The sequence below is a fragment of the Bubalus kerabau genome, chromosome 10, assembly GCF_029407905.1.
Source record: "Bubalus kerabau isolate K-KA32 ecotype Philippines breed swamp buffalo chromosome 10, PCC_UOA_SB_1v2, whole genome shotgun sequence".
NCBI classification, from domain to species: domain Eukaryota; kingdom Metazoa; phylum Chordata; class Mammalia; order Artiodactyla; family Bovidae; genus Bubalus; species Bubalus kerabau.
This window is the reverse complement of record NC_073633.1, coordinates 13,492,578-13,510,000: the sequence shown is the minus strand read 5'-3', so window position 1 is coordinate 13,510,000 and position 17,423 is coordinate 13,492,578. Positions and strand designations below refer to the sequence as shown.

The 17,423-nt window shown below is 37.5% G+C and overlaps 1 protein-coding gene across 3 annotated transcripts in view; it reads left to right on the top strand.

The window, feature by feature from the left end:
- The window catches only part of AP3B1 (adaptor related protein complex 3 subunit beta 1), a 236,951-nt gene that overhangs the window by 180,118 nt on the left and 39,410 nt on the right, over positions 1-17,423 (top strand). Inside the window, exon 23 of one of the 3 annotated variants that reach the window (XM_055536641.1) lies at positions 7,954-8,980. The exons of the other annotated variants lie outside the window; for them this stretch is intronic. Within the exon in view, the coding sequence (XP_055392616.1) occupies positions 7,954-7,968 (15 nt within the window). The 3' untranslated portion in view covers positions 7,969-8,980. Of the gene's footprint in view, positions 1-7,953; positions 8,981-17,423 lie in introns of those variants that run through there. 3 annotated transcript variants of the gene reach the window in all.

The following is a 17,423-nucleotide window of genomic DNA, read 5'->3' as shown; positions in this document are numbered from 1 at the left end:
CAAACGCCTGTTTTACTTGCGGGGATTGCATCAAACAACTTAGTCACAAGAGCAAATGATAGGTAGGTTGTGAATATAGGTCAGCCACTGTCGATTTGATCTTATACCCTCTATCATATTTGATTTGAATCAGAAACTTCCCCAAGTTTTTTGGAAAGCAAGAGAAGAATTTGAAGTTTTGTGTAGCTTCATTTGCTAAAACCCTTAGATGTACCACCCAACAAGTTTGAATGCCTTGCTCATTTTAAACACTCAGGGAAAAAGTAAAACAGTTTAAAGAAAATTCAGAAATTAGTGTCTGAATTCTTTTTTACTATTTCTTCCTTAGAAAACAATACCATTTAATTAATTTTTAAAAGAATGTTGCACATCTGGAGAGAAGGTTATCAACTCATCAGTCTTTCAATAAATAGGTAGAGAAAATTGTAACATACCTTTTTTTTATTACTTGACCAGATTTTGTGTATTCTGAAACTCACCAATGTGCTCTTCAAGAGTATATTTTATAGATATGTGGCTCAATACTTATTTCAAATCTTTCAACCAAAGAAGTGCTATTATTTATCAAGTGACAGTGAAATGATCTGAGCAGGTGTCAGATTAAACATAAAAATTACATATCATGGTTGTATGAAGTTTCTTAGCTATCTCAGATCTCCAAGAAGAGTTTGGATAGAATAGTTAATATAGGTTAAAGTTCTTTACATTCTTTGCAGACTCCATATCTGTATGGGTGGTGCTAGTTCTCCTTGTGTTCCTGGTAAAAAGCTTTGGAGGTTATAGTTTTCTTAGTGAAAGTTTTGTTTGTTTTAACTGTGAGCATTCTATTAATAAACATGAAAGGAGTGACTTCCACATTCTGAACATTATGGTATGAGCTACATCAAATTAAAATAGTAAGCCATGGTTACAGTTTTAAACACATCTCACAGTCTTTTGGAAACAGAGCCGATAAACAAGAGTACAATAGAGCATGAATAGAGCTGCCATGGGAGGTTTGTGTAAGGTGTCTTAGGTCTCTGACAGAGGAAATTACTAATGCTGCCCAGTCTTCAGGGAAGAATCCTTTTGTCTTAGATGGTAATACTGAATGCCTTCCATAAAATAATTTAGATGTGGAATTACCACCAAGAAACATTCTGTCATTGTACATATATTTCTGTCAAACCAACACAGACTGAATTGAGTTTCTTGTGAACAGTATTTGCTTATAGTTCCAGTGGTTTCACTTTTCTCATGTAGACCTGACTGCATAAGGACCCACTGGTACACCTTCGTTATTTATCCCAGGATTTATGTTGTTAACTTTTACATGAGTACTGTAAAAGGGTGAAGAATCCTGATTCAGAGACTCAGTATAGCTGTTTTAAAAATCTGAATTTTTATTGTACTTGTTTCAGAAAAAGATGGTGATAGAAAAATTGTTCGCATTGTAAAGAGGTGCTCCAGAATTATCACTCTTGTAATACTTACTCTCTCCTTCTCTAACCTAGCCCCACCCTCTTATATTTTTCTTGGTTCCTTCATTTTCCTCCAGGGAAACTTGTCTGCCTTAGGAACTGTCCTTAAGTGTCTGACTACTATAATCCCTGCCTGCTTGTATAGAACTCATACAGAATGTTTCTGTATGTATATTTAATGAGAAAAACTAACACATACTAACCAAAGAGTGTTAAGAAGTAGTCTCAGATAATATTCAGAGCATTAAATTGGAGCCTTTGGAAGACAGTTCACTTTTATTTTTTTCACTGGTTCTCAGCACCTATAAACAACCAAATGGGTGAAAGTCATTAAAAATATAGAAAGACTCTTAGGGGAGGTGAATTTCTTATAAACCAGTCCTCCAGATGATTCTGGCAAGTAACTAGCGGGTTTGAAAACTACTCAAATTAATTAATGTCTATGCTAGTTGGCTCTTAAGTCCAATGGGAAAATACGATAGGGAAAGCAGAATTTTTTGATGCCTCTCAGATCACACATCAGCCATTGAAAGATGTATGCAAATAAATATACCATAGACTCCACAGGTGGGTTTTGTAACATAAGAATTTAGAACAGTAGTTTCCAAATAGATACCATAATTACTTTATTAGTTTCCTATTACTGCTACATTACAACCAATTTAGTGGTGTATAACAAATGCAAATTTATTATCTTACAATTCTGGAAGTCAAAGTCCAAAATGGGTCTTACCAAGCCAAAATCAAGGTGTTAGCACAGCTGTGTTTTCTTCTGAAAGTTCTAAGGAAAAATTCTTTTCCTTGCCTTTCCAGCTTTTAGAGGCTGCCCACATTCCTCAGCTCATAGCCTGTTACATCTTCAGAGCCATCAATGACTGAGTTGTCTTTATACCACATCCCTATAACACTGACTCTCCTGCTTCCTGCTTTCCCTTACGGGATCCATACAGTTATGGTAGCCCACATAGACAACCCAGGAAAATCTCATCTCAAAATCAGCTGTTTAGCCATCTTAATTCTCCCCTGCCATGCATCATTACATATTTATAGATTGTGTGGGGGAGACTCACATCCCTTTGGGGATCCATTTTCTGTGTATCACCTCATGTATAGCACCTTTGGGGAGAAGAAGATTACTCAGATATTCATTCCTCATCTTTCAAATTGTGGAAGAGTGGAAGGGTAAGGCCATGGCATTATGGAGGGCATTCTGATGGAGAGCCAAAGCCTAACACCACAGATAAGCATGTACTCCCAGATCTTGATGTTGATGGTGATCACTCACTATTCCTAAAATTCAAATGGAGCCCTCCTGTGGGGATTATGGCCAGCTACCTAACCAAGCAATTCTTATTTATGGCGGTTTTACTTAACTCTGGTCAGTTCAGTTCAGTCTCTCTGTCATGTCCAGCTCTTTGCGACCCCATGGACTGCAGCACACCAGGCCTCCCTGTCCATCGCCAATTCCCGGAGTTTACTCAAACTCATGTCCATTGAGTCATTGATGCCATACAACCATCTCATCCTCTGTCATCCCATTCTCCTCCTGCCTTCGGTCTTTCCCAGCAGCAGGGTATTTTCTAATGAGTCGGTTTTCTTCACATCAAGTGGCCAAAGTATTGCAGTTTCAGCTTCAGCATCAGTCCTTCCAATGAATATTCAGGACTGATTTCCTTTAGGATGGACTGGTTGGATCTCCTTGCCATCCAAGGGACTCTCAAGAGTCTTCTCCAACACCACAATTCAAAAGCATCAATTTTTCAATGCTTAGCTTTCTTTATAGTTCAACTCTAAGATCCATACATGACTACTGGAAAAACCATAGCTTTGACTAGACAGACCTTTGTTGGCAAAGTAATGTCTCTGCTTTTTAATATTCTGTTTAGGTTGGTTAATACGCTGTTTAACTTTTCTTCCAAGGAGCAAGCGTCTTTTAATTTCATGGCTGCAGTCACCCAGGAGCACTCAAATTAAGAGAAATTTGAAATTTTTCAAATCAGTCATATCAAATTAAATTTTATACATCTGTGTTTTCCTGTTGCTGTCTTTTTGATGCTTCTTTAAGTCAGGATTTTTATTTCAAAGTTTTCACCAATTTTCATTTATTAGAATCTATTATATTAGCATTTCTCAGTGAAACATTGATTTATCTCAATAGATAATGGAAGCAGGTCTCAAATGACATGACTATTTATGCAGAAATTTTAAGACATTTTAAAATGTAAGTATTATCACATAGGCAGAAAAAAATCATGCTGTTAAGACAACAGAATTCTAAAGTTATATATTTTTAAATCATGCAAAGAAATTCTTCTCTCGACAGCACTTTTCTACTTACATGGTTCATAAGAATAAACTTAAGTAATCTTATTAAAGTTATAAAGTTAAATAATCATATGAAAATCAAGTTATAAGGAATGTCAAAATGGAATGTGACTCACATCACTTATGGACTGGATTTGGTCAGGAGTAGTTGAATAGATCAGTTGGAACTTGAGCTGAACATTGTATTATGGTTAATATTTGATATTTAATCAAGTCATATGATTTATTAGAGTAAAGCATAAGTAAAAATGATTTAAGCAAATCATAGAACTAACAAGTGAGTTCTTTGTGCAAGACTGGCAAAAAATAGGGATACACTGAAATTTAGAACTAAAGTGCAGTGTGTTTGGAGGACTCTGTTTAGGTTTTTTAAAGGTTTATTTTTTTCATCAAAGTGTTGTAGGAATTTCTGTTTTTAAAATGAAAGGACACTTATGAAAAAAATGCAGCATAAGAAATTAAAAGTTTTTTCCTATTTTATGATGATACCCCTGGGGCTAATACTTTTGCTTTGGTATGTTAGGTGAAAGATAATAAAAGCTAACCTATCTCAAAGCTTACTGACTGTGCTTTGAACCAAATAGTTGAGTTAGTTTTTCCTCTCCCTGAGAGCTAAATAAGGAAAGGAACTCTTAAGTGTCCACTGCTGTCTCCTCATGAAGTAGAGTCTAAAGTTAGAGGGATAGTGGGGAGAAATAAGGAGAAGGCAATGGCACCCCACTCTAGTACTCTTCCCTGGAAAATCCCATGGACAGAGGAGCCTGGTGGGCTGCAGTCCATGGGGGTCGTGTAGAGTCGGACATGACTGAGCGTCACTTTCACTTTTCACTTTCATGCCTTGGAGAAGGCAATGGCAACCTACTCCAGTGTTCTTGCCTGGAGAATCCCAGGGACGGGGGAGCCTGGTGGGCTGCCATCTATGGGGTCGCACAGAGTCAAACACGACTGAAGTGACTTAGCAGCAGCAGCAGGGGAGAAATAATTTAATACAATAGCAGAATAGGAGTTAGATTTTGCTGTAAGTTGGGTGGGAGAATTAACTTAAGTATCAGTGGGCAGTAGGATAACATTTATGTCGCTGGAACTCTTGTAATGGCTTAGTTATGACTCCTTTCCTGTTTGCATGGTCTCTTCTTTGGAAAACTCTTAGAGAAAACAAGCAAAGGGTGCCATGACTCAATGAAAAGGTGGGTGGCCAGTATAGAACTGTGCTCAGAGTACAGTGTTCTGTGCCATGTTCTCAAAGAGCTGAATTTACTCCTGAACATCAACGTTTTTTAAAGCAATGCATCATCCTCCATCCAGCAAATGCCTGCCATAGCCAATAATACGTTGGCTTGTCCATTTTCAGTTTGTAGTACAAAATAAATGAAAGCCAAGGACATTACAATTGGGAAGGAAGGAGAACTATTATTTAAAAGGCTTTTAAATGATGTCACTATATATTCTTTTAACAACATCCTCTAAAAGCCTTTGAAAAAATAGTCCCTTCCCCCTCAGTTGTTAACAAAGACCAGGCTAGGGCCTGCTCTTTAAAAGGCTGTTAAATGGTGATACTATATTTTTTAATATCAACATCATTTAGAAACCTTTTAGAGAACAGTCCTCGTCACCCAGGACTAACAACAACAACAAAAAAAAAGGACGTGGGGGAAGGGATTACTTTTTTAAAGGCCTTTGGATGGTACTATCAATAAATACAGCAATATTGTTTTAAAAGCCCTTTTCCAATGGTGATTCAGTTTTTTGATATGTACTTTTAACCTCAAGACCCTATGTTATCAGACAGATTGATGTTTTAACGTTGACTGAAAACTCAATTTACTAATAATCCCAGTAATGCCTTTTATTGAACAGTTTAAAAATCAATTTCACATATACCATCTCCTGTTATCCTGAGAACAGCTCAGCAGAGTAGACAGGATATGTATAATTAGCCCCATTTTACAGAAGAGAAAAGCAGAAACTAAGTGAGGTTGTGATTTAGCTAAGTTCTCACTGCTAACGTGTGGCTGAGGTTGAAGCCGTAACCCCAGTCCTAACAGTTTGATCTAGTGCCCCATCCAGTGCCTCTGGCTACCTTTACTACTTTCTTTTTAAGTGATATTCTCCATTGCTCTTTGCAACATGTGCAAACACTGAGAGTTAATTCTTCATAATTAGCATAAAAGTGGACTTCTGTAATTTCAGTACTGATGGTAGATGGTGGGAGTCTTATTAATATGGTACTTCTGATGAAGTAAAGAAGTATAAATATCTCAAAGAGTAGTAGTCTTCCTATGATGTTAGGGCATTCAGACTTATCTGAGATTGTGCATCACATCATACATTTTGTGTGCTTAGGAAATTATCGCTTGAAATTCATTTTCAGGTATCTAGTTTATTATATAACATAATTTAAAAATCTAATCTCCTTTTATTGATTTGCTTCTGAAAGTTATTCTGCTGACTAAGGATACTGATTCATAATTAAGATCATAAGATTCCCTCAGTTATCATCAGTCTTTGAAAGAAATCATAAATGCTGCTTGCTCCCACTTCCTGAAGAAGAGGAAGAAGTTTCCCCACTAGCTTTCAGGACTGACCTTTATTTCCCTTTATCACAAGGAATACTTTCTGGTTATCGAAAAAGCTAAAGAATCATAGATTATTTATTGCTTAACAGAAATGACAGTTAAAAGTGGTAAATTCTGATCTTTGTTCTGCCAGCGTTTTTTTCCTTTTGCTAATAAACGTTGTCTTTAATGATAACGAAAGACGAGTACTTTCAGCTCCAAAACACTTGCATATGTAGTATCTCACTGAATCCTTATAAAACAGTCCTACAAATAAAGTAGTATTACCCTTTATTTTCTTCCCCAATGGCTCAATGGGTAAAGAATCCGCCTGCAGTGCAGGAGACACAGGGGGCGCAGGTTTGATCCCTGTGTGGGGAAGATCCCCTGGAGGAGGAGTTGGCCGCCCCTGCAGTATTCTTGCCTGGAGAGTTCCCATGGACAGAGGAGCCTGGCGGGCTACACAGAGTCGGACATGACTGAGCACAGGGCATATAGCACCCTTTATTTTACAAATTCTGGCTCAGAGAAGTTAATAAGTTTCTTCTCATCAATAACTTTTAAGTTCTTCTAAAATTTAATGTTTTCTTTCTTACCACTGCCGCCAGTAACTCTACCTGACAAGAAGGGTTCCATAGCCTTTCTTGCTTCTGAAGAGAAAGGTTTCCTATGCCAAACATAGGGGTAGCCTGAGAACTTGGACTGGTGCAGATACAGGCACTGAGGCCCCGCTCCTCGGTCTTCAGCCAGAAAAATTCATCTCAGTTGACTTTACTGAACATAAAGGTGGATCATCAGAGGCTTTGCTGCCACAGATGTGGACTCCAGAGACTCTAAGGGTCCCGTGTCATAACCCACAGTCTCTCTCATCAGAGGCTTTGCTGTCACAGACATGGACTCCAGAGGTTTTTGGGTTTCCTGTGTCGTCCCTACCTACCTCCTCACTGGAAAATATAAAACATGCTCTGCTAAGCTAAGTCATTTCAGTCGTGTCCAACTCTGTGCTACCCGATAGACAGCAGCCCACCAGGCTCCCCCGTCCCTGGGATTCTCCAGGCAAGAACACTGGAGTGGGTTGCCATTTCCTTCTCAAATGCGTGAAAGTGAAAAGTGAAAGTGAAGTCGCTCAGTTGTGTCTGACTCTTAGCGACCCCATGGATTGCAGCCTAACAGGCTCCTCCGTCCATGGGATTTTCCAAGCAAGAGTACTGGAGTGGGGTGCTATTGCCTTCTCCGATATAAAACATAGGCTTGGCAAAAAAGTTTGTTTGGGTTTTTCTATAACATCTTGCAGGAAAACCTGAACAAACTTTTGGCTAACCCAGTATTTGTACACAGATCAGGAAAAAGTGTATGTGTGTGACAGAGAGAGCTAGCTACCTAGTTCTTTGCTCTCAGAGAACCCATTTCCCCAAACTTGCCCTACATCAGGAATTCCTCAGCAACTTATAGTTTGTCCGATTGGCATCTCTGATGTAAAAAGGATCCTTTTTTTCTTTGTTAGAGTCAAAGAATGTGTGCCTGCAGAGACCTGCTACTTGAAAAGAGCAGTAATAAAAGTGCCTTTCCAGTTTGTACATCAACTAAGACATCCTTCTTTTCCTTCCTCGCAGACTTCATCTAGATGACATCCCCATCCCTCGGTCTCCTGAGTTACAGTTCATTTCAGCGCAAGCCGCATGGCCAGTTTTTAGATGCTGCTGGCCCCTAATTTCATTTGTGAAATTAATGTGTGGAACAGCTACTACTCCCCTCACATACTTTGATAAAGTACTATTATAAAGCCTGGCTTTCCCCCTTAGGGTCTCCCTTTGGATCTTGCTGTCCTATAGTAGATATTCTCAGCATGACCTCACTCAGAATTCTCTAGAATTCTTTGACAAAATCATTATTAACAGCAAGATGGCTTGTGTGAAGCTCCCAGATGTTGCATTTGGCCATTCCCTTTCCATCCTTATGTTCCTTCCTCTTCTGAGGCCCATTCCATCATCTTACACCCTCTTCCTTCCCTTGTTATTCTCGTCTTGGGATCTGTTCATCCCTTGGCTCCATTCATGAAGATCTTGGTGTCTTTCACATAATCTCTCCAGCCCCACGTCTCCCAGGAAGATCTCACTGTGTATACTATCAACCTGTGACATAGGTAACCTCACAGACTCTTTGATCTGTTCCATTCCAGATTTTGACCTGTACAGAATTTCAACCAGATACTCTTTTATTTCAGCTCTGAAGTTATGTCTTACTCCCATACTTGTGCCTATCACGTTAACGCCTTCAGGCCCTTCACTCCTCCAATATTTAGCCTAGATTTACAACCCTGAAAGATAGATGGTAGTTTTCCCATTTCACAGATGTGAAAATTGAGGTCTCTAGAGTATGAGTAACTTTTTTAGTGTCATAGGCTTAGTAAGTTGCAGAGCTAGAGGTTCAACTCATCTATCTGGCTTCAAAGCTCAACACTTTCTGCCCACTTCCTCACTGAGTGTGTAAGGGAGGTACAGTCTACGACAGTCTGTGGTACAGGTTGCAGAGGGGAGAGTCAAGAGACAGGGAGGCCAATTTGAATGAGCAAGCAGAAATAAGAGGCGAGCAAAGACTTGGGAGGTACAGCAAATCATTAATTATGATTAAAGATTTCCATACTGTTTGAAATTGTTTTCAATAAACTGCACTTCTTTTGCCATTTCAAATTTAAAAATTTTTTAATGTTTTAAGTGTCACTGATGAACTTGAACTAAGCTGGTGGTAGACAGCAGAAAAGAAGAAAACGAATACAAAAGACATCAGACTTCTCAAGTAGTTGTTGGAGGGAAATAAGGATGTCAAACACAATGCCATACAGTTCTGAGTTTGGTTCAAAAGGAAGAGGGTCTACCATTTTCTTTTTTCATATGATGTCATTGATATTGTCAGAAAGCAGGTGAACTGCTAAGATCATATGATTATCATATTTGTCAGATAACCACACATAATTGTTCTGTTCTTGTGTAAAATGCTCTGGTTATGACGAAATTTATTGTAGCCCATTATTAGAAGGTTTATGCTAAACACTTTGGAAACCAGATTATTTTGGTTTTATTAGCACCCTACAGTCCATGGGGTTGCAAAGAGTTGGACATGACTGAGCGACTTCACTTTCACTTCACTTTAAGTCAGAAGTCCGAAAGAAAATACGAAAAAAAAAAAAAAATAGTAGACTAGTATAACATATCTGTATCCATGGTTCTGGAACTATTCCTCTATGAAAGTGGAATATATAATATATACAACTATATAAAAGTATATACACATCATTCTGGATTTCAGATTTATTAAAAAGTAGAATATTGACAGTGAGGATTATAAATTTTCCTTTGGGGAGAGGAAAGAATAGGATATTATTATAAACTGATTTTACCTTCCTTTCAAGAGCTATGGAAACAGAACACATCCTGTATGGGAGTCAGCGAACATTTTGTAAAGGGCCAGAGAGTAAATATTTTCAACTTTGCAGACCACAGCCATTCAACCGTGCCACTGTGCCACTGTGGCAAAGCAGCCAGAGACAATATAGAAATGAATGAAATGTGGCAGTGTTCCAGTAAAACTGTGGACATTGAATTTTAATTTCTTATCATTTTAGTGTCACCAAATGTTATTTCTTTTTATTTTTTCAAACATTTAAAAACGTAAAAACCATTCTTAGCTCACAGACTACACAAAAGCAGTGGACTAGTTTTGATTGACAGGCCAAGTTTGCTGGAGCCTGCTTAACACCATGCATGAAGTAAGGTTCTCACTAAATGTTTGTTGATAATGTACTCAGCTGTTTATGCAAATACACTTTTATTTATTACCAAAATAAGAGGTGAATATACTGATGACTAAAATAAGAGTAATTAGTGCAATCATTGATACTTTCTAGAATATAGTTCTAGCTAACAGTTAAACAAATTTGCCCTTTGCTTTTTTTTTTTTTTTTTCATTTTTTTAAAATTGAAGGATAATGGCTTTACAGAATTTTGTTGGTTTCTGCCAGATGTCAACATGAATCAACCATAGGTATACTGCCGTTTGCTTTTTTAAATCCTGTACTAGGTGCTGAGGGGCTTCCCTGGTGGCTCATGATAAAGAATTCACCTGTCAGTGAAGAAGACAGCATTTTGATCCTGGGTTCAGGAAGATCCCTTGGAGAAGGAAATGAGAACCCACTCCAGGATTCTTACCTGGACAATCCCATGGACAGAGAAGCCCGGCAGGCTTCAGTCCGTGGGGTCACAAAAGGGTCACACCCAACTTAGCAACTAAACAACTAGGTGTGTGAGTGTGTGTGTATTCTGTCGTGTGGGGTCTTTGCGACTCCCTGAACGATATAGCTTGCTAAGCCCCTCTGTCCATGAAATTTTCCAGGCAAGAATATTGGAATAGGTTGCCGTTTCCTTAGGAGATCTTCCCGACCCAGGGATCGAACCCTTATATCTCTTGCATAGGCAGGCAGATTCTTTACTACCGTGTGCCACCTGGACCCAATACTAAATATTAAAGTGGGCTCACTTTCTATAGTTTACTGGGCAAATAAAGCAATACTCTAGCTTTCTGCATTATGGTTCTTACCAGTTGAGATTTACACTGGTTTAAAAAGTGCTAATTTTAAAGATGAAACTGCATTTTTATTTACAACTGTTTTCTGGTCGTTTTTTTATAAATCATATACCTAAATATATACTGCCGTAAAATAAACCAAACAAAATTAGATACAAAGAAAGTATTTTATGTACTATAGACCTTTATATTTTTGAAGTCCAAAAACAGAGTAGATTGATAATATTTAAAAACGATTAAGTGTCTGAATGTGGATTAAAGCAAAAGACTAGAAGACATATTTTTCATAAAGCTTTATGTGGAAGTGTCATCTCTGAAATAGTAACGCAGATGTTGAACAAGGTTTATTCTTAGGCACTTACTTGATACTCCCTGTTTTATTTTCAATTCTCATTTAAATTTTATAATTCAATCATTTTGAAAGAAGTTTTACAACTTTAATCTTAATAATCTCAAAAAAAAGCAGACATGCTATGTCATAAAATAACTATTAGTGACTAGTTTGTATCCTATAAATCTAACTTGAGTTGATAATATGGTCCATTACCAGCTAACTGCACAGAGTATTTTTCATTTTACACTCTTCAGTTACTTTTTAGTGAAGTGTTAAAAAATATGAAGCTTTTCTCCTCTCTAAAATTGCACGCTGTCTGTCTGTTATTAGGAAGATAACAGCTCTTATAAATGTTTCAGTAAGTGCTAAGTAGACAGTTATGAGCACTCTCATTCCACGCTTATTTGCTTACTGTAATAAACTGATAAAATATGTGTGGTTTGTCTCTGTGTATCTACAGGCATCATGAGTCACATAGATTTCCTTTAGAAATAATGTTGTGTCTGCAGAATTGATTGGTTATTTTCATAAACCATCTAAAGGTACACAAATGACTTTTATTATTTAAACATATGCTGTGTAAAGATTTGTGAGGATTATCTCACTGTTACTTGATGCTTTTTGTTCTGTTAACTCTAGAAGGGGGCTTTATATTTTAGAGTTATTACAGTTACTGAGCTAATTACCTTCTCAGGAATCATAGGGTAACCCAAATCATTTGCATTAGCTAAGTTTTTAATTATTTGAACATTGGCAATTAAATAATTAAATCAAAACTTTAAAAATATTGTCTTTCATAGTATCCTCTTTATACAAGTTTCAATATTTAATGGAAAATAATGCTTTTACCTGAACTGGATACTTTAAGAATTAGTGTCTGTATCATAGAAATCCTTCTAATTATTAAGTTGTTCTTTGTGTGTACCTTTAAGAAATATGGTATTTTTGATTTGTGTATAATTATATGCACTAGGAAATTTTTAGTCAAGTCATATCCTAAAACCAACAAATATTAATATTGATCATCTTCACTTATCAACACCGTAAGCTCCTTGAAAGACCATAATATTTTTAGGGTATCAACACCGTAAGCTCCTTGAAAGACCATAATATTTTTAGGAAGAGTGTTGAGCACTCAGCATCTGTTAAGTATAGTTATGACCAATGCTAGTAGTATATTACCTGTAGATCTCTGTAGACTAAATTAAAGTAGAAGAAGTATACTTCGAGTTCTAAAAATGGATACAGTTGTGTTTTATAAATTGAACATAAAATCAAGGAATAAATGGAGAGACAGATAATAAACATAGCAAATAAGCAAATTATGTGATCATGTGTATTGTATCCGAGAAGGTTTTAAGTGACTATGGAGAAAGAAGAAAGGGGAATCAGAAGGAAGAGATGCAAACGGGTTAACCTCATTAAGAAGGAAACACTTGAGCAAAGGTATATCGGCACCGAGCCATGTGAGTATTTGGAGATAGTGCATTCCAGGAGGAGGGATCCAGTGCCAAGGCCCTGGGTGGGAGGCTTACTGGTGTGTGCAAGGAGTAGGAAGGGTGTCAGGATGGCTGGAGTGAAGGGAGTTGTGGGTTCAAAAGTAACAGGAAATGAGGTCAAAGAAACACAGTGGGGCCAGGCCATATGGGGCCTTATCGGCCTTTATAAGAGTTTTTAGGTCTCATTTTCAATGAAATTGGGAGCCACTGAAGGGTTTTGAACGGAGAGGCGACATGATGTAACTTTATTTTAACTGATTCTTACTGTCTTCTGTTTTCAGTATGTGCTCTGTAGGATGCAAGAATAGGAGCAAGGAGACCAACTAGAAGGCTATAGGAGTAATCCAGATGTGAGGTTGTGGCCGCTCACCTTTCTCCCCAAGATACCCATGGGAGACATAGAGTCAGAGAACAAAGACGGGCAAACCAGTGCTTTATTAGCCAGGGTTTTGCTCTGTAGCCTCAACATAGAACTTCAGTGAGTAGTATGGGCACATCAAGAATTCCTCTTCCCTAAAGAGAGTAGCCTGGAACCAAAGCAGGCTTTTAGATTGAACCTTAAGAATTGCTAATTCCCCTTTTTTTTTTGTCTCTTTTTTTTTTGAGGTATAGTTGATGTACAAAATTATTTACGTTTCAGATGAACAGTATAATGAATCAGTTTTTAAAGGTTATGCTCCATTTATAGTAGTTATAAAATGTTGGCTGTATTCCCTGTGTTGTATGATATATCCTTGGAGCTTATTTTATTTATACTTATTAGTTTGTACCTCTTAAGCTCCTACTCCCATCTTTCTCCTCTCCCTTTCCTCTCATCAGTGGTTACCACTAGTCTGTTCTTTATACCAGTGAGTCTACTTTTTTGTTGTTGTATTCACTAGTATGTTTTCTTTTTTAGATTCTACATATAGTATTTGTCTTTTTTTGTTTGACTTATTACACTTAGCATAAAACCCTCCAAGTCCATCCATGTTGTTGCAGATGGCAAAATTTTTATTCTTTTATATGACTGAGTGGTATTCCACTGTATGTATATGTGTGTGTATGTATACACACACCACATCTTCTCTATCCATTCATCTATTGATAGACATTTTGGTTGCTTCCAGATCTTGGCTATTGTAAATATGTTGTTAAGAACATTGAAGTGCATGTAGTTTTTCAGATTAGTGTTTTCTTTTTTTTTTTTGGATATGTATCTAGGAGTGAAATGTCAGATGGTAGTTCTATTTTTAGTTTTTTGAGGAACTTCCATATTATTTTCCACCAATTTACATTGGTGGAACACAACAATTGTTGGTGAGGATGTGGAGAAAGGGGAACCCGTCTACACTGTTGGTAGGAGAGTAAATTGGTGAAAAATAACATGGAGGTTTCTCAGAAAGTGAAAAATAGAACTGCCATATTACATTCCACTCCTGGGTACATATCCAAAAAAAGAAAACACTAATTTGAAAAACTACATGCACTTCAGTGTTCATAGCAACATACTTATAATAGCCAAGGTCTGGAAGCAACCAAAATGTCCATCAGTAGATGAATGGATAGAGAAGATGTGGTGTGTATTCTGATAGTTCTGAAGTGATATCTCATTGTGGTTTTAATTAGCATTTCTCTTATAATTAAAGATGCTGAGTGTCTTTTCATGTGCCAGCTGGACATCTGTATGTTGTCTTTGAAGAAATGTTTATTCAGATCTCCTGCCCATTTTTTAATTGGGTGGTTTGTTTTTTTGATGTTGAATTGTATGAGCTGTTTATGTATTTGGGGTATTAACTCCTTATGGGTCATATCATTCACAAATCTTTTCTCCTGTCCAGTAGATTCTCTTTTCATTTTGTCAGCAGTTCCTTTGCTGTGCAAAAACTGTGAAGTTTAACATAGTCCCATTTGTTTGTTTTTGCTTTTATTTTTGCTCTAATTCAACTCTTTGATCTACAGAATTGGTACTCATATGGTTGAACTTAGTCAGATGCCATGCATGAGTTTCACCATAACATCTCTACCAGGGCTTTAGGGGAAAGAATGAGAAAGTACATTCTCCCATTATGATTTTATTCCCCAGTCCCCCAGTTAGCATACTGAAATCTGACTAATCCTGATTAGTAGTAGAGTTGGGGGAGTTAAATGACAGAAACTGAATTTGAACTGGCTTAAACCAAAGAAAAGGGGCAGGGGGTTCCACTTCCTAGAGTATTTTATAAAAAACTATGCTTCAGAAATGGTAAGAATATGTCAGCTTTAAGAACCACCCAAACCAAAGATACGAGCAGGGCTCTCTGTCTCTCATCTGTGCTCTGTTTTATTTCTTGCTGAGCAATACAGCAGGAAATGTGGCCACAGATATTAGAGTTTTAAATCTCAGACTTTTAGCCAGTTGAGAGAGATTGACCCTACTTCCCAAGTGCCAAATCCAAAAATCCTAGAAAAGGTACTCATTGGGCCAGGCATCCATTCCTGAGCCATTCCTTAATGTGGTCAGATCATGAGTTAGCATGAGAACATGCCAGCTGCGTCAGGAACTGAATGGCAACATTCTTAGAAAATGGTCGGATGTGTTAGGCAGTCCCAGACATAACCTCTGTAGGTGGAGCACTGGGGAGAAAGCGCCTTTGAAAGACTAGCCTTTAGTTTTCAACCAGGTAAAAGAAATCCTGAAACGCTGAATTCTGATTCCTCAGTGTCTGTCATAAATCTTACTTGATACTTCATTGTCAGCCATCAGAAGACATTGTAAGACATCAGAAACCCATAGAAATAATTATCCAGGTTATAAAATCAACTTTTACAAAGGAAATTGAAAAGAAAAAAGTAGCTTCTACTATATAAAGTCGGCTTCTCAGTAGCAAAGTGTGCTAGCCCAGGTGGTACCATTGTGAAGATTCTGTAAAGGTGCCCTTGAGTATAAGCTAGGTTTTTAGCTCATATTCCTGTCTCAGGCAGTTATAGCTGTACAGCTGTACATGATAGTCCTACTCAGTGTTAATTTAGCTCTTTGGAGTAAGTGGATCTGGGAATTGTTGAGTGACCAAAAAATAAGGAAATGAATAGGTATCAAAGAACTGTGAAGGGTATGCGATGGTGCCTCACTTGCCAGTTAACAAATTAGCCTGAGACGATTTCATGGCTACTAATAGAAGACACAGACTCCTGTGTCAGAGGCAAAGGACAATTTATTACTCACAGCAGTAGCAGTAGCCAGGGGAACATCGTTCTTGCCACTTCCCCAGTTTTCACAGGGTGACATGATGAATGCTAGATATGACTGCACATGCAGTGTGTTGCTTTAGAGAAGAAGATGTTTAGCATAAAAGATCCCAACCTTCTATAAGGATCTTTTGGTAAATCTGTTCAACCTTTGCGCCAGAGGGGAGGCACTGAACCGTTTCCAAAGACTGTTTGCTATACGTCCTGGAAAAGATTTTCAGGAGCAAAGCTGTTTGTTAATGCCCTTCCTTAGAGGCTGCACAGAACTGTGAGAGAATATGAGGAACAACTGGAGAAGGAAGGATGTGACATTGTGCCCTTAGGTCAGGGGTCAGCCAACTTTTTCTATAATGGGTCCATATAGTAAATATGTTAGGCATTAGAAGTACTCAGCTCTTCCACCGTAGAGCAGAAGAGCAACCATCCACAATATGTCAAAGAATGCAAATGGCTGTGTTCCAGCAAAACTTTACGAGACAGGCAGCAGGTCATATTTGGCTTGTGGGCCAAAGATGGTCTGTTTTGTTCAGATTTTTCAGGTATCCTTAAACTTAAATCCTCATTTTCACAGCTGCAGCCTAGGTTATTCTCTAATTAATTTACCTTTTACTATTGTTTTAACATTTAGTAAAATAATCATTATTTATCAATTGTAAAGTCAGAAAAACCATCTTAGAATATAAGCACCCGCAGATCATATGCGTGCTTCTGGAGTATAGGTAACTAATCTGATACACAAAACGTTGAACTAAAATCTTGTTTTCTTGTCAGGATTAATTTTATTACATGTGGAAATTGGCAAAGGATTTATGGAACCTACTAGTTTTCCTGAACAAAATATCATCTATGTAGTTAAGATATTGGAGGAGATTCACTAAATATGACTTGTATGAACTTAGAAAATAGGTTAGAAAAACCAGTCATTCTCATTTAGCCCATCTCTGTAGTTAAAAAAAAGCTATATTATTACCCTCTAAATGCCATTTAGGAGCTATTTACTGTGAAAGAAAACATAGGCTTTTTTGCATTATCATGGATACGCTTGGAGGATTGTTACGGAGGACGTTTTTAGATGCTAACTTCATTAAAGAGTGCTTCTTGAATTTGGCTGTGTGGGAAGAATGAGAGAAGACAGTTACACTGTTTTTCTTCCATTGCTGTACACTGCTTTAGCATCATTTTAACTGTCATGATAAAGGTGCAGAATTTTGAGACAAATTGGACCATGTGTCCCAGAACTACATTGAGAGAATTCAATAAACCAACTCAGACAAGTTGATAGCTCTTAAATGACATAAGGCCTGACTTCAAAGAACCTTATATGATGTCTAGAGTGCTCATTCCTGGCTGCTTATAACTCCAGATTCCTGCTTCTCTTCTGCTTTCCTACTTAACTCTTGGATTTTTGTTGATGCATTTTAAATGATTAGTATTATTATTAGGCTTCTTATATATCAGGTGT